At 41.7% G+C, this 17,003-nt stretch overlaps 1 protein-coding gene across 2 annotated transcripts in view; it reads right to left on the bottom strand.

Moving 5' to 3' along the window:
• Window positions 1-17,003, bottom strand: part of NOTCH3 (notch receptor 3) — a 798,092-nt gene that overhangs the window by 222,290 nt on the left and 558,799 nt on the right. For both annotated transcript variants that reach the window (XM_044084438.1, XM_044084439.1), the window contains one exon: window positions 5,311-5,421. In XM_044084438.1, coding sequence (XP_043940373.1) covers window positions 5,311-5,421 — 111 coding nt within the window. The remainder of the gene's footprint in view (window positions 1-5,310; window positions 5,422-17,003) is intronic.

Below are 17,003 nucleotides of genomic sequence, written 5' to 3'. Positions count from 1 at the left end.
CTTCCAGAGGAACCATCAAGGCTGATGGAGTAATCGTGTGTCCCTCGGCCCCTATATCGGTAGTCGGTGGGACAGCCGATGGTGGAGCAGCATCGGGAGTAGGCCTGGAAACCTTGGCCTTCTTCCTCAGTTGTTCGGACTGGGTGGCCGACTCGGGATCCATCCTGAAAGTAAGGCGTTTAATCATTGATTCTCTAAATACAAATTTAGTGCAGCCAGACGGCTGCGTAGGGTTTTTGGCATGAAAGACTGACAAATGGAACAGGCCTTATGGTCGTGCTTCTTACCTAAGCAAAACATGCACCAATTGTGAGAATCTTTGAGCAGTATCTGACGCCCACAATTACATTTACTCTTTTTCTCAGACATCAGCTAAAAAAGGAAACCTACAGCAACCAAGCTCAAGTATATGTAAGAGAGAAAAACCCCAATGGGGTACTTATCTTTTGACGTCTTTGGTCGTAGGAGTGAAACGGTCGAAGCTAATGTTATCTGTGGCTGAAAAGTTCTGAGGTCTGTGCATGCAGGCGTCACATTTATGGTCCCTAGTTTATGGCCCTGCGTGTGACTTCCCATGCACCTACAGCAGCCAGACTTAAGCTTTTGTATAGCAGCTGACGTCCGGTCGCCTAAGGCAGGAAATCACATAGTATGGATACTGCAACATAGGAATAGAAGGACATCTACTGCTTAATTTACTGCTTACTATTTCATTGCATCCTAATGCCACTATATGCAATTTTCTAACTCTTAACCTTCACTCTGTTACAATATACAAGTCCCTCTCTTAAATCATTTTTCACTTTTGAAAGTTTACTAATTAACTGCTATACCCCTCTCCCATTTAACTACATCTACATGCAGTGGTTTCTTGCAAAAAAACAGGGTTCAGGGTAGCCTTTTATGCCAGGCAAAGATCACCTCTCAGAGGTCTGTATGATACGAAGTAAAGACACAGGACTTTGAGGTGATCAGTGTAGGACATTGTGTTTACTCCTTGTACTCTTTTTGTATGGAACCTTTATGGATGTTCCAGTTGTTGCAAATGTCTGGGGTCAGGTACATACTGAAGGAGGCATTATACATATATATATATATATATATATATATATACATATATATATATATGTGTGTATATATATATATATATATATATATATATATATATATATATATATATATATATTTTATATATACATATATATATATATATATGTATATATATAATACTGCGGTGGTGGTGCTGCAGTAGTGTTGTCGCCTCACAGTAAGACGTTGTCCTGTTCGATTCTCAGCTAGAGCGTCTTCTGTGTGGAGACATGCGTGAAAGGGCATACCTTCGTTGAAGGTTGTGCATCACAGCTGGCAACTTGGCACATAAAAATCTACTGACAATCATTAGCGGACCGGAGTTCCGCTGTGGCAACCCCTAACCGGGAAAAGCCGAAAGACACAACAACATACATACATACATATATATATATATATATATATATATATATATATATATATATATATATATATATAGATATCGACATACAAAAATATATACATAGATATAGTCTGAAGAGGGCTGGATGCCCTCTCTGGACCTAGATGCCATGGCCTTGCTTATAAGTTGAGCAACATAGAAGGATTTTCTTACTACCTTGGACACATGTTGGTCAAAGGCTAGGTTACTATCTACAAGCATTCCCAGATCCCTGACTAGTGAATCAACTTTTAAGGATGTTTTACTGTCGACACAGTTACCTGGGGTGGTAGACTTCCCAAAAGGTATTCTGCATTTCTTGGTATTGAGTTTTAAGCCATGGCTTTGGCACCAAGCATTTGTCTATATTAGACTTCCTGAAGGGTATTCTCATCTTGGGGGGATTCAATAACTGTTCCCAGTTTGCAATAATCTGTGAACTTGGTTAGCCAAAGGCCACTGACTTTGGCTTTGACATCCAAGAAGTAGATGTCACAGAGGAGTGGGCCCAGCACAAAGCCTTGGGGGACTCCACTGGTGACTGGTCTCTTTGTGGAGGTGGCCTCACAGATTCTAACCTCCTGGGTCCTATCAGTGAATCCGACAGCTATCCAGTGTGTTACAAAGGGGTTTATACCTAGCTCCATACGTTTGTTGACAATGCCTGTGTGGGGTAATGTATCAAATGTTTAGCCAGATCTAGGTAGGCAGTATGCACCATTTTCCTCTCATCCACTGCCTTAGTGACTTTTTCAAAGAACTCTGCCAGATTCAGTAAACATGGCCATCCTTTGACAAAGTCAAACTGGGATGGATCCAGTGTCTGGTGGTCTCCTTTGTCTTTGTTGATAATTTCCATGATAATTCTTTCCATGGCTTTGCATATAAGACTAGTCAGACTACTGGGTCTTCAGTTTCCAGGATCTACTGAAGGTTCTCCCTTATGGAGGGAGATGACCATTGCAATCCTCCATTCATGTGTCACAAAACCTGTTTTAAGATTATAGTTAAATAATGACTCTAGGGTTCTGTTAAGTCACATTTTAGACTATTCAGGAGGCATCATGGGATGTTATTGGGGCCATCTTCTTGGATTTAGTGAGTGCAACCAGTACATGCTCCCTAGTTATAGTTGGAGGGTTTACATTTGATGGAATGATTTGGTGTGAGAAGGGGGTAAAACCGGAACTGAACTTATTCACTAACATGTTTGCTACATTGCCAGGCTTGGTAAATGTGGCACCATTAACTAACAGCTCAGCACATTGTTGTTTGATGCCCATGAGGTTTCTGACATAGCTGTAGAAGACCTTACAGTTATCTTTCACCTAATAGGATATCTTAACCTCAAACATGGCTTTGCTTGACCTAATTATCCCTCTTAGCTGCCTATTTACTTTGATGAGAGAGTTTTTATCTTTATGGGAATTATCCCTCTTAATTCTTTCCATCATCTGTTTTTCTTTTGTTGTACATCCTGTTTAACTTGGATGCCACCAGGGTGGTTTGTTTCTGGAGTTAGTCCTGGATTTACTTCTGGTAAGTACAGGAGCCTCTATCCAGTTACTGACATGGTTATACAGAGCTTCTGAGAGCAATTCATCTTAGTTTGCTGTATTCTCTGGGTTTGGAGGGGCAATGAATTTTGACAAACCATCACTTAATAAAAGATCATTTGCTTTGGAATAGTTCCTAACTACTACTGGTTTTAACAGGATTACAGAGTTGATTTTGAGTTTTGAAGGAGACAGCTTTATGACTGGACCTTAGCAAGAAGGATGAGACATTGGGGGATGGAGCCTTCTGCCATAGTTTTAGGCACGAATTAGAGTATGTTAGAGCCTCTAGTGGGTGTATTCACTATTTGGTCAAGGGTGTTTGCATTTACAAAGTCCAAGAATCTCTGTGCCCGTAGACTTGAGGCCGTGTAGGATTCCCAGTTTATAGGGAGAGATATTAAGATCTACCATGATAGGGTGTTAGGTTGGATGGTAAGTGTCTCCAGTAGGTCTAGTGAGCTTCTTGGGACATGACGGATGACCTTATATCTGGCTAGGCTATGGTATGGGATTTTGTCTATTGTGATCTGTACACGGAGGAACTCTCAACACATCATCTTGTTTGACCACCTTAGAGATATGCTTGTAATTTATGTATATAGTGACACCTTTGCCTTTAACCCTTATCTGTGCAGATACTGGTCTAAAAGTGTGGAAGGCACTAAAGCCTTGCACTGCCAGGGTGCTCTACAATGCTTTAAACCATGTCTCAGTAATTGCACAGATGTCTATATACTTTAGTGTAAGGAGGGTTTGGAGGGAGTGTAGTTTTTTTTTTATTTAGGCTCCTGGCATTGAGCAGTAACACAATGAAGTATAGTTGAGTTGATTTTGCTATGTCGGTAAGTTTGTCAGTTTGGCATTACCTAAAAATGGCACCATGGGAGTGGATAAAGTTTTTGCCAGTATTCAAAAAGCTAGAGGAGAGAGAGTAGATCATCCCTGGCAAAGCAACATGGTCTGTTAACTATGTCCTTCCAAGCTGACAAATATTGTATCCCCCTAGAATGACACCAAAAAGATAGCCAGTTGCTGAAATCAATCATTTTTTGCTCATACTGCGGTGTCATCCTCGTTGATGGTAATATGCTGCTCAGTGCTTGGCTAATATCAGCCTAAGACACAGAGTCTGAAAGCTCCATAAAGTCTCTCTTCATACAGTCCAAGGAGGTACATCTCAGGTCATTTATACCTACATGGACTATGATGGAATCATACTCGTACCTGTGGCATAAGGACCTGAGTGCATGTGTGATTTGGCAGAGGATTCTGGCTCCAGATAAGCAACTAAAGATACACACACACACACACACACACACACACACACACACACACACACACACACACACACACACACACACACACACACACACACACCACCTGACATAGCACACATCACACACATAGACTAATGTGTGCTGTGGCACTTAAAAGCAATCTTTCTAAACAACAAAGATCAGCTAGACCACCCGTTGTCAGTGCTATGCCTCAGCAAGCCCAAAGGCACTCAGAAAAAACAACACCTAACACCACACATACTGTCACTCTCAGAGGAGCTCCAAATAGTAAGACCCTAAGGCAAGCAAACACACTTCCCGTTGCTCTCATCATAGGTGACTCCATTGTAAGATATACTGAAGCCCCTCTATCCAGGCTAAACAAGAAGATAACAAGCACCCTCAGTAGCCTTCCAACCCCAATATGCAGCATACCAGTGCACATCCGCTTCTTGAAACCACACACATACACACACACACACACACACACACACACACACACACACACACACACACACACACACACACACACACACACACACACCTGATGTGCACTTGTATGCAAGAGTTTAGCCTCCAGTGTCACTGTATAAGTATACCTCTTGCATACTGTGTCGTTAAGGATTAAGTGATTGTCACCAAATATGAGACAACTGCTACATTGTCTCAAGATGCCCATATCCGCCAAGCTGGTAACAGAGAAGTTAGGAAATTGTGTATCCATTCTGTCCAGTCCTTTGACTTGTAAGATACAAGGGGGCCGCATATTGGGGTTAGAAGGCTACTGAGGGTGCTTTGTTGGTGCAGACTAATAACAGTGCTTTACTGGAGTAGATTACGCTAAACAGTACTAAATTCTATTAACTTCATTGTTTATACCTGAATTCTACTAAATCTGTAGGTACTGCCACTTGACTCCCATCTTGAGCAGAATGCAATAAAAGAACAAAGCACACAATGTCATTTTATAACATCATGCCCTGAAGGAAGTGTAAAATTATACCTGTAAATCCAGGTTTGCAAACACAGTCATATCGGTTGATCCCATCACGACAGATCCCAAAGGTACATGGATTGCTGGCGCAGTCATCAAAATTAATTTCACAGTTCAGACCTTTATAATACAGAAAAAATGAAAGGAATGAAAAACCCTGGTAAAGACATAAATAAAATGAATGCAAACACATGGAACAATTGTCTGATGCAGTAAACAATCAAAAGGTAATTGTGATATATGCTAAACATAGGACTAAACACTGGTGAGTCCATTTAAAATATGCAAATGCATGACAAACTCCTTCAGATAAAGTAATCATTTATTTGTAGAGGCCAGAAGTCCATAGATAAAAAGTTAAAGGTCCAGAACAAAGCGAGTCTCTACAAGCTGAGAGCATACCCCAAGAGAGATACCTGTAAACATCCAGACCAAAGTTTTTCTACTTGTTAATGGTTTGGGGGAACTAAACATTCCAGAACTTCTTGAAGATACCCCCAATTAAAATTAACTTGTCTTGCTTATCAGGATAGTGGAAGTTCCTCCCTGGTACTGTACAAAATTTTCAGCCAATGACTCTGGATCACGCTCATAGGAAACTAAACTTTCACTTAAAGGCACACTGCTGCTTTTCTGCTGTGAGAAACATTTCTGCAGTTTGTTTCTAAGTAGTATGGATATTTGTAGCATTGTCCATATTCAGGCTTGTGTTTGGGCCTAGTGTTTGTGGAAGCTGTGTGTCTGAGCACATATTCAGGGACATCTTGGTTTAGCCAAAGCCATCAGGCATTTCAGTGAGAGAGAATTGTTTAAGGTCATTGGCTGACTGAGGTCACCTGGACTACAGCTTAGACTAAGCACCTCATTGGTTCTTTTGAGCTTTTTTTTTTTCAAAGTTGGTGGCTTTGCAGTTGCCCGCCCCTACTGTAAATTTGATCTGGGACCCTCCTCCCAGTCTAGTGTCATTACCCCATTCTACCTAATACAGGGAGAACATTCGAGAAGGCCAATCAGCTTAATTTCTGCTCCTCCTTTCTCCCTTTCCACTTAAAAAAAAAATTCTAAGCTTGTTTCCTGCCTTTCCTGTGGGTAGTCTAGTCTGGATACAGATTTGCTGTGTCCAGGATTATTTGTGGGCTTCTAAGCCCCCAAGCCTTTCTGTGTTGGAGGGAAGCCTTCTAGCTTAATTTTGTTTCTTAGAACTAGCCAGTTTTTTTGTTTCAGCACTCAAGTCTGTTTCTTTGAGCTCAGCACTTGTTCAGAACTTACTGTAAGCAATAAATAAGCTACAAATTACTACAGCACTCAACTTTTCTCACTGTCTACAGGAAAACAGTTTCTAGTACTTAACAAATAAGCACCTATCCAGGCATGTCTAAAGGTCAGCTCCCGGTGTTTTCTCCTGTCTACCTGATGAATCTGGGCATCTTGGGGCAATGCAGCAATTGCCTCATGTACACAGACAAGCCTCTCCTCCTACCACCCAACACTACAACCTGTGAGAGATGCACTTATATAGCCAAACTGGAAGCAAAGCTCTCTTCACCTAAGACTGGACTAGACAGTCAAGAGGAGAAGGTAAACATTTGCACCACACCACACTCAGCACATAGTCCCTCAAAACCTACACCACCAAAACACACACATAGAAACACAAAACACACACCTACATTCACGGAGGCTCTCAGTAAAAACCTGCCCAAGCAACAGGGACCTCCAAAGCAGAAATACAAGCAACCTCCACCCCCCAACACAACCCAAATGACACATAGCCCACAAACTCAGTGTGCCACTCAACCACAGCCCATAAGGCATAACAACGTACCCAACACTCTAGTCATAGGTGACTCTATAGTCAGGCACACTGATGTTCCACTCACCAGGCTAAACAAGGAGAAAGTTACTGTCAGCTGCCTGTCGGGTGCCAGGATCCGCCACATAATGCATGCACTCAGGTCACTCCACAACAAGTACAAATATGACTCTGTCATTGTCCATGTTGGTGTGAATGACCTGAGACGTACCTCCCTGGACTACACGAAAAGGGACATGGAGGAGCTGTCTGATCTTGTAGCCCAGGCAGGTAGGACCCTAGCCCTGAGTAGCATCCTGCCATGACCCAGAATGACACCACAGTACAAGGACAAAATAATTGACTTCAACAATTGGCTAAGCTTCTGGTGTCATTGTAAGGGAATCCAGTATCTGTCTGCCTGGGATGACATGATTGACAAACCACAATGCTTTGCCAGAGATGGCCTGCACCTGTCGCCCCTGGGATTCCGGATACTGGCTAAGGCTCTAGCCACCCCTATAGTGCCTTTTTTAGGCAATTTTTAAATGACAAATTCACCACCGTAACATGTACAAACAAGAAGAATCTGAGGGTATTGCTACTCAATGCTAGAAGTCTAAACCTCAAAATACACTCACTAGAGGCACTCCTTAAAATGGAGAACATCTACATCTGTGCAGTGACAGTGACCTGGCTCAAGGCTCCAGAGAGTACCCCTGCATTACCAGGCTATAATTCATACCACACCTTTCGGCCACCTAACCTGGACCGAAACACTAAAGGCAGAGGCGTGCCCATATTCATTAAGGATATCCACACCTCCAGGCTAGTTGCTCAGCATAATGCATCCAAGATTATCCAAGTGCAACTAACTCTGGCCAAGACCACAATCCAAATTGTAGCCTGCTACAGATCCCCCACCATGCCCCAGGATTCCCACTCCTCATTTCTTGATACACTGGAAAATATTAGGGTACAACCAAACACCCTAATAATGGATGATTTCAACTACCCCACCATTAACTGGGAAAACTACTCATGTACCAACTCTTGTGCTCAACGTTTTCTGGAATTCATAAATTCCAATACCTTGGATCAACTTATCCACACCCCCACCAGGGGCAGTAATATCCTAGACCTGGTTATTGCCAACATGAGCAACCGATGCTCCACACCAAAGGTCAATTCCTCGTTGGTCAGATCCAACCACAAGCTAATCACCCTTAACATCCACATCCCTCCACCACCCTCCATTAAGGAAACCACAGTAAAAACTTCTCCAAAGCCAACTTCACGCTTCTTAAGACAGATGTGGCAAACTTCACGACGGACAATAGAGGTATGACTGCTGAATCCTACACAAATGCACTTTATAAGCACTTACACGAGTGCATGGATCGTGCAATCCCTAACAGAACCAAGATGCTATCCTCCAAAAAAGGAAGCCAATCTGGTGGTCCCCTGCCATAAACAAACTCTACAACAGAAGAAAGAAACTGTTGCAAAAAAGAGTAAAATCCCATGATTGGAGAAACTCCCTGGTCAGCCTCAGTAAGAAGCTGAGATCCCTCATAAAATCCTCCAAAGCTAGTTACGAAAACAAAATCGCCACTGACTCTAAAGACAACCACAAAGCATTCTATAGCTATGTCAAGAATCTCAATGGTAACACTCAGATCTGCCCTGAGTTACAGCACAATGGCAGTAAATATACAGAACCATCTGATACAGCCAACATCCTAGCAGATAGGTTCAGTGCTAACTTACCCCCCCCTGTCATCCCCTAAAGGGCCCATCTCTATACCAGAAGAATGCAAAGTTCCTGTAATCATGGCTGCACAGGTAAAAAACACACTATCCAAAGCAAAGAACATAGCATCCGTGGGACCTGACAACATCCCAGGCTGTGTTCTACATGAACTACAGAACGAACTGGCACCCCACCTAAGTACCATGTTCAATCATAGCCTCACCTCAGGCTATGTGCCCACTGAATGGTGCACAGCGATGGTTATCCCACTCCACAAAGGGGGAGCCACCACAGACCCCGGAAACTACCGCCCCATTAGCCTAATAAGCCTGGTCTGCAAGGCTATGGAACATATCATCATGGAACTTATAAACAATGACAATGGTAATCTGCAAACTCAGGACCCCACCCAGTTTGGGTTTGTAAAAGGCAGATCATGTCTCCTAAACTTGATAGACTTCTTTGAAGCAGTCACCAAAGTCGAAGATGAGGGTAAGGTGGTTAACACAGCCTATCTAGATCTTGCCAAGGCTTTCGGCACCATCCCCCACTCTGAAATTATAGATAAACTCAATAAACTAGGTATAACTCCCTATGTCACAAGATGGGTTGCCAACTGGCTCACTGACAGAACCCACACTGTGAAAGTAGCAGACTCCAAATCCAACTTCAGACCAGTGACAAGTGGAGTACCACAGGGTTCAGTCCTGGGTCCTCTCCTGTTTGGTTATCTACTTCTCTGAAGTACAGACTAACACAGAAGATCTTTGGCTAATGAAGTTCGCAGATGACTGCAAACTAGGAGCCATAATCAAAACTCCAAAAGATGTGGACATCCTACAAAAGGGCCTCGCTGAGACAAATGCCTGGTGTCAAAGCCATGGCCTCAAGCTCAATGCCAAAAAGTGCACTGTCATCCCTTTTGGTAAAAACTCTGTACCCATGAACTACCACATAGGCGGTAGTCTACTTAATACCAAAAGTGTGATAAGAGACATTGCAACACAGGTGGACAGTAGTCTCTCCTTTGATAATCACATCACCACAGTAGCCAGAAAATCCTTCTATGTGGCACACCTCATCACAAAAGGTTTCTCATCCAGGAAAAAAGAGGTCATCGTTCCCCTCTACTCGTCACTCATTAGACCCATTATAGAGTACAATGCCCCTTTTGGTATGTACCTCACAAGACATCTACAACAACTGAAAAAGCCACAGAAATACCTCACAAAGAGGATTACTGGCCTCAAACAGATGACCTACGCAGACCGTCTCAAAAAACTGCAGCTTTACTCCGTCGCATATCGCCTACTCAGAGGCAATCTCTGCCTAACACACATAGCTATGTCAAACTAAGAGCTTTTAGACATGCTCCACTTAAAGAAATCCCAATCCCTATGAGCTACACGCTCTAGGGACCTAAACCTTGTCACCACAATAAACAGAACATGCTGGAGGGTTAGATTCCTATCCCAGAGACTTCCCATACTCTGGAACAAACTACCTATCTATATCAAACAAAGCTCCTCATTAGCACTCTTCAAGAAAAATCTTGATGATTGGATGGGAGATAGGAAATTCACCCCGGGGATCACTTCTGTGGCTCTGCTCGACAGTGGCACAGGAAAATTATTTTCTTGGGTGGCGAAAGTCAGGGTACCTTTTGGCTAGGTTTATATAGGCCCTTGGGCCAATAGCCTAGTACCTACCTATGAACCTATGTAGGAAGTTCAACTGAAATGGACTGCTTCTTATGGAGAATGGATATATTGCTGTTACAGGACCAGTCATGTAAAGGCAAAATCAGGCAGTAGTATGCAGAATTCAATGAGATCTACAGCGATGAAGCAGCCTCCAATGTGCTACTGTGCAATAACACTTGGTTCATGGGGAAGATCATAGGCTTTGCTGCTTTCCAAAAGAAAGCCAGAAATACATCCGTGAGCCAGACATACATCCGTGAGCCAGACAAAGAGGAAGTTTAGGTCCCTCCACAGACAGATACTGCAGGACGGGGGCGAGGGGATGCAAGAGTCTCCTCCATTGTAAGCCAGCAATGAAGACATAAAAGGGGAGATGAGGGCTTTAACTGCAACCTGGGGAAGGATGCAAAGACATGTTGGGGGGCAGTACTGTGGTTTAGCAGAAAAACCTGACGTTTAATGGTCTTTGGGACTGCTTGAAAAGCACTGGGACTCTTTTATGGACAACCATCCCAAGGATGCGGTAAAGTGATACCGACAGCTGTAAAAGTTCCCTCTTCAGATGGAGAACTGCTCACTACCATTAGCTTGCTTCAAAGGAAAAAAAGCACTAGCAAGTGCTGTACCATCCACAACTTTAATTTATGAACTGTCTGTGAAGGGACCAGTGACTCCTATAAAAGAAATTTTAACAGAGGCATTTGTGATAGGAGCCCTCTTCTTTCCTCTAGTGAGGTGGAAATAATTCTGTTAAATAAACTTGGGATGGACATGGGATGGGCAGGGAACAGCCTCAAATGTTTGCCCCCTTCTTAATGCAGGCCTGAACAGCTAACTAGGGTCTTGGTGAACAGCCTGGCTAGATGTTGCCGATGCTTATTCCCCTGGCAAAGATCAGTTTAATGAAGGGTAACTGAGCTGTGAATCATTGGTGTTTTTTTCTCAACTCTTAAACAGAAAGTTGGATATTGCATTGTTCTAAAATTGCTTTTGTTTGTTTGCTGTGTACATACACTAGACAAATTCACTTTTTCAGCCACAACCTGGGCTCCAAACAGAGCATAACACAAACCAAAGCACATTTGAAACAGTCACACAACTGAAAACCGCAACTAAGTGGTGAATATTTAAACCACAATGTAAAAGCAACATACAGTATTTATAGACATGCTGCAACACAGAAATGTAAGAAACATTACATTTATAGCATCACTATAAATAAAGAATAATATTGTAGCAGACACATGTAAACACAATAAAGGATAACATGCAGTAGCAGACATGTAAAAAAGTTCACAGTTAGTGCAATTAAGCATAAATATTAATATACTTACAGTTTTGTACCTACAAATTAGAAGCTCAAAACATGGCTTGATTACAGTTTTACTGTGTTAATACACTTTAGATCTACTCACAGTAGTCTAACCATTGTCTTTGAAACACAAACATGTATTTTCTTTGATAAGAAATTACTTAAACCTTATTGTGAAAGCTTCAAAAGTAGTTACATTTCTAATGTTTTGTGGAACTGTATTCTATTAAGCACAGCCTACTTGGAGAAGGCTCTCTCACTCCTGTTGCTAAAACAGATGAGGATCTGATTAATTCTGGACTGCCCCTGCTGTTGTTGGTTACAGACTAATTCATTGTTCTGACTGACTCCTTTGTATGCAGTTGGGGACAAAAGAGGAACTTCACAATTTTGAAAAGATGTGTGGATTAGTTGTAGAGTTTAATGTTATAAATGGGTAGCTGATGATATTAATCAGATTCAAGAAAACTTTCAATTCCCTGGAGTGGGACTTCAAGATTATAGTTTAGAAAGCTGTGTGTTTACTCCAATGTGCCAAAGATAAATTATTGTAATACTACATAAGGGCTCTTCTGCTCAGACTGGCTATCACCGAAGCTCAGAGTCCACACTTTGGTCAATCAAAAAGCACCAGATGGGATGCCCTCTCCAGCTTTGTTTAATCTTTGGAGCCCCATTTAAGGCTCTTACAGATCTTTCTGAAAAGGCTGAAGCCATTCAATTTACCTCACCTCTTCTGTGTGCAGCTGTTCGTAGATGATGACATGGCAAGAAACTCGGGTGATGCCTTCTGAACATAGCAGTGGTCCTTTAAAAATTCTAGGGCTCTACCAAGTTTGGCAGTAAACAAAGAGATGTCAGTGGTAGTGAGGGTGATCAAATGTATGCCTAACTGTGAGTTTGCAACATAAGCTGGCATCAGAAACACTTAAAGTCTGAAACGTTTGATCACTGTTGTGGTACATGTGGAAAATACAGTTTTTCTTCAAAGTGAGATGCTCCACTGTTAAAGTGATGATTATTTCCTGTAGTCCACCAGTCTGCTCTGGTAGTAATTATTTAAATCAAACAACATTATGTAGAAATTAAAAAAAAGAATACCTACATCAAAGTTGCATGCTTCAGCACCTAGGAATGGATGGAAGCACTGAAATTTCCAGTGCTATGCCCTGGTGGCAAGTTACATTTTTTTGTTCAAGGAGGTAGCTCCTCCATGACAGAAGAATCTTTCCAAACAGTTTGAATTTAGGTCCTTGATGGAGGTCATACAGATAGGATGCAGTTGAGGCTCACCTTGAAATTTATCCTTTTACCTTAGAGAATGTTGAGTGGATGGATGGAGTCCATACAGAATAGCATTCACAAGTGCACCCCCCCCCCAAAAAAAAAAAAAACACTACTACTTACATACATAAAAACTGAAGTTGCTGTACCTTGGGGAAAGGAGAAATCGTGGGAAAACCTCAAACTCAATCTTTTGGGCAAAACAATGTCATTGCACACCACTGATCATACCACAATGTTGCTGTCTTTTGGCTTTTCCCGGTTAGGGGTCGCCACAGCGGAACTCCAGTCCGCAATAATGTCTTTAATTTGTATCTTGCAAAAACTGTGGTTCCTGTGAAGTATCAGGCTCAAAAATTATTTTGGTGGGAAAGTGTAAGGTTATGAAAGTATATGGATCTAAAGATATTCTGTGGATAAGAAACATGTTTAGTTTAATTATAAAAACATTTACTATCAAAAATTACTGCAAATAAAGAAGTTATGTACTCACCATAACGTTCCATGTATGTAGTCCATCTTGCCGAACATTATTACGTGTGGGTTTGGAGCCGATCCTCTGTTCCGACTCGGCCGCTTAGAAAGCCTGAAAACGTCTGATTGGCTCGTGGCTAGGAGGTATCCCATGGTGCATGAGCACATTCCCCAGATCTTGTTTTTTAGTAGTATATCAGGCCAGGACAGGAAAGGGACAAAGGTCTGGAAGAATAAACTGTAATAAAGGTGCCCTTTATGGTATAAACCACTGTAGAAAAGGAAAAAAAAAACTGTTTCCAGATCCTCTGGGAAGGGGGCTGGTGGGTGGGTTCGTAATAATGTTCGGCGAGATGGACTATATACATGGAACATTATGGTGAGTACATAACTTCTTTATGTTATGTAGCCCTATCTCGCCTCCATTATTACATGTGGGACAGCGTCCCTAGCATCTTGAATGGGTGGCTCACTGGAAAATACTCCTGAGTACTGTGGAACCAAACAAGGCTCTACCCCTGGAAATTAAATCCAATTTATAATGGGAAATGAAGGTATGAGGGGGTAGCCCATGTTACTGCTGCACATATATTATCAATAGGTGTCCTGGCTTGGAAGGCAGCAGAAGTAGAAAAGGACCTGGTAGAATGCGCTTTGACTTTAAAGGGTGACTCCTTTCCCTGAGAAGTGTAAATAAAGGAAATACAACTAGAGATCCAGTTCGATAGTGTGACCTTAGAAACTGGCAAGCCCATTCTCGCCTCAACAAAAGAAACGAACAGCTGTTCTGATTTTCTAAATCTTTTGGTCCTGTGTATATAGAAACGCAGTTGCCTATGCATATCCAATTGATGGAATGTATACTCTGCTTTATTGGTGTGATTAGGGAAGAACACTGGCAATTCAATTGTTTGGTTTAAGTGAAATTGAGAACAGACTTTAGGAATAAAAGAAGGATTGGTCCAGAGAGAAACCCTGTCTTTGTGAAAAATTAAATATGAAGGTTTAACTGATAGGGCTTGTAGTTCAGAAACTCACCTGGCTGAGGTTATTGCCACCAGAAAAAGAGTCTTCCAAGACAGGAATTTCAACTGACAACTATGGGCTGGTTCAAAGGGTGGCAAAGTAAGTCTAGACAGGACTAGATTCAGATCCCAGGGAGGAATGGGGACGCCAGACCAAGACTTTGGAATTCAGGCCGACTGCGGGTAGCCTGCCAGCAGGATAACCCTAGTGTAATGACTGCAACAGTGAAACACGATGAACATCAAGAGGTCTTAACATCATGGAACCCCTAAGAAAATATTTGCACAGTTTATGAGACATAAGACTGGAATCATTAATCCCCGCATGAAAATTAGATATTGCTGCTAGCTGAACTTGGAGTGTAGCAGCCGCTGAACCCTGGTGAAAAAGTTCTGAAAGGAACTCTAAAACAATAGTAATGGGAGCTGTAAATGGATCAACTTCTCTGTTCTGTGCCCATATAGAAAATCTCTTCCATTTACTGTGATACAATTTTCTAGTCGAAGGCTTGTGAGAAGAGGTAATAATATGGGTTACAGCTGGAGACAGATCATGAAGTCTGACTAGTGATGGAACTGGAGCAGCCATGCTGTCAGTTTGACAGTGTGGAGACTGGGGTGAAGAGAACCTGACATGTGTCAAGAGGTCTGGCACTGGGTCCAGAGTCCATGGATAGTCTAACAGGTGAGGCACGAGAAAAGGAAACTAAATCTGATGAGGCCAGTAAGGAGTGATGAGGATCATCTTGCTTCCCAACAACATTGCTTTCTGTATGACCTTTGGAATGAGTGGAAAAGGGGAAAAGCATAAAGGAGTCCCAGGGGCCAATCATGGACAAGTGCATCTCTTGGAGACTCTCCCGGAGGGGGTATGAGGGAGAATAGGGTGCTGCATTTGGTGTTGATGGGGCTGGCAAAGAGATCGCAGCAGGGTTGTCCCCACTTGTGGAAGATCAGATGGGCTACTTTCTGGTTCAAGGACCATTTGTGAGGTAGCAATATTGCCCTGCTTAGAAACTTAAAAACAACACAACCAACTAGTACTCATGAACACAAAAAGACAGCAAAACTTGCAGATGTTCTCCTTTTCCAAAACTTTATTCTGTAAGTGCTTTCATAAGGACTAGTATCCAAACTTCCTCAGACAAGATTACACAAGCTATCAATGACTTATATACTTATGCAATTAATAAATAAAACAATAAAGCAATTATATAAAAAAAACAATTGAATAATTAAATAAGCAACTCAGTTCCTTTCCTCCTATGGAAAACTATTTACTTTGTATTTCCATATATAACTCATGATTTTGTTACTAAATACCTAGACACTAAATTAGTGACTTGAATTAATATAAAATACAAATGTATTAAGTAGGGGGAAAAAAAAAAAAATATATATATATATATATATATATATATATATATAAATATTTACGGTATAATTGAATAAGTAAAATACCTGGGGCTATATTTTGTGTTAACCCCCCCCACACACACACACACACACACACACACACACACACTCTACCTATCTAACTGTTTAAGTTTCGAAATGCATTTAATAGAAGCATATTCATTAAGGCCAAGGTGTGTGTGTGTGCAAAGGTTCTAATTTGCCATAACAATTCCTTTTCTTCTAACCTTAATGCCCATGGCCCTCCTCTTTTGTTATATAGTTCCTTAAACAGTTAGATAGGTAGAGTGTGTGTGTGTGTGTGTGTGTGTGTGGGGGGGTTAACACAAAATATAGCCCCAGGTATTTATTCAATTATACCATAAACATTTATATATATATTTTTTTCTACTTAATACATTTGTATTTTATATTATCAACAACGAAGCGAATGCTGTGGGTAATTTGACCCTTTTGGTGCAACAACTGCTAGGCAGAGCGGATACTCTGTCTAAAAAACTCGAAAATGAGAGAAATAGTGGCTTCTGTCTGCCTACCAATTCGTTAAACAGCTTGATTTCCAATGGACATGGTTTGTCCCATTTTCAGGTATCAAACAGCCGTGAAAATATGAATAATGCAACCAGAAATGGCACTATAACATCTGATCACGGCTTGACTCAAAATGACAGTCAAGGACAACTACAAAATACATTAAACATGTTACCTGTCTTTGGCGAATATCTAAAAACCCCAACCTTTTTTGGTGGTGACCAAGATAACAATTTACACTCTCCAAGCTCTCCGGTCAACAACAACGAAGGCTCTGACAATAACACTCAACCTCCACAGGTTAGGCAGAGTGAGAGAATTAAAAATGGCGATGGTCCACGACAAACACCAGGGTTCACATCAAATAATATGTACGGACAGGGTTTTCAGGCTGCTCGCCAGAAAGCTACTC

The sequence above is a fragment of the Protopterus annectens genome, chromosome 9.part0 (assembly GCF_019279795.1).
Source record: "Protopterus annectens isolate FY-2018-M chromosome 9.part0, PAN1.0, whole genome shotgun sequence".
NCBI classification, from domain to species: domain Eukaryota; kingdom Metazoa; phylum Chordata; order Ceratodontiformes; family Protopteridae; genus Protopterus; species Protopterus annectens.
The sequence above is the reverse complement of the archived record's forward strand: the minus strand, read 5'-3'. Positions and strand labels throughout refer to the sequence as shown.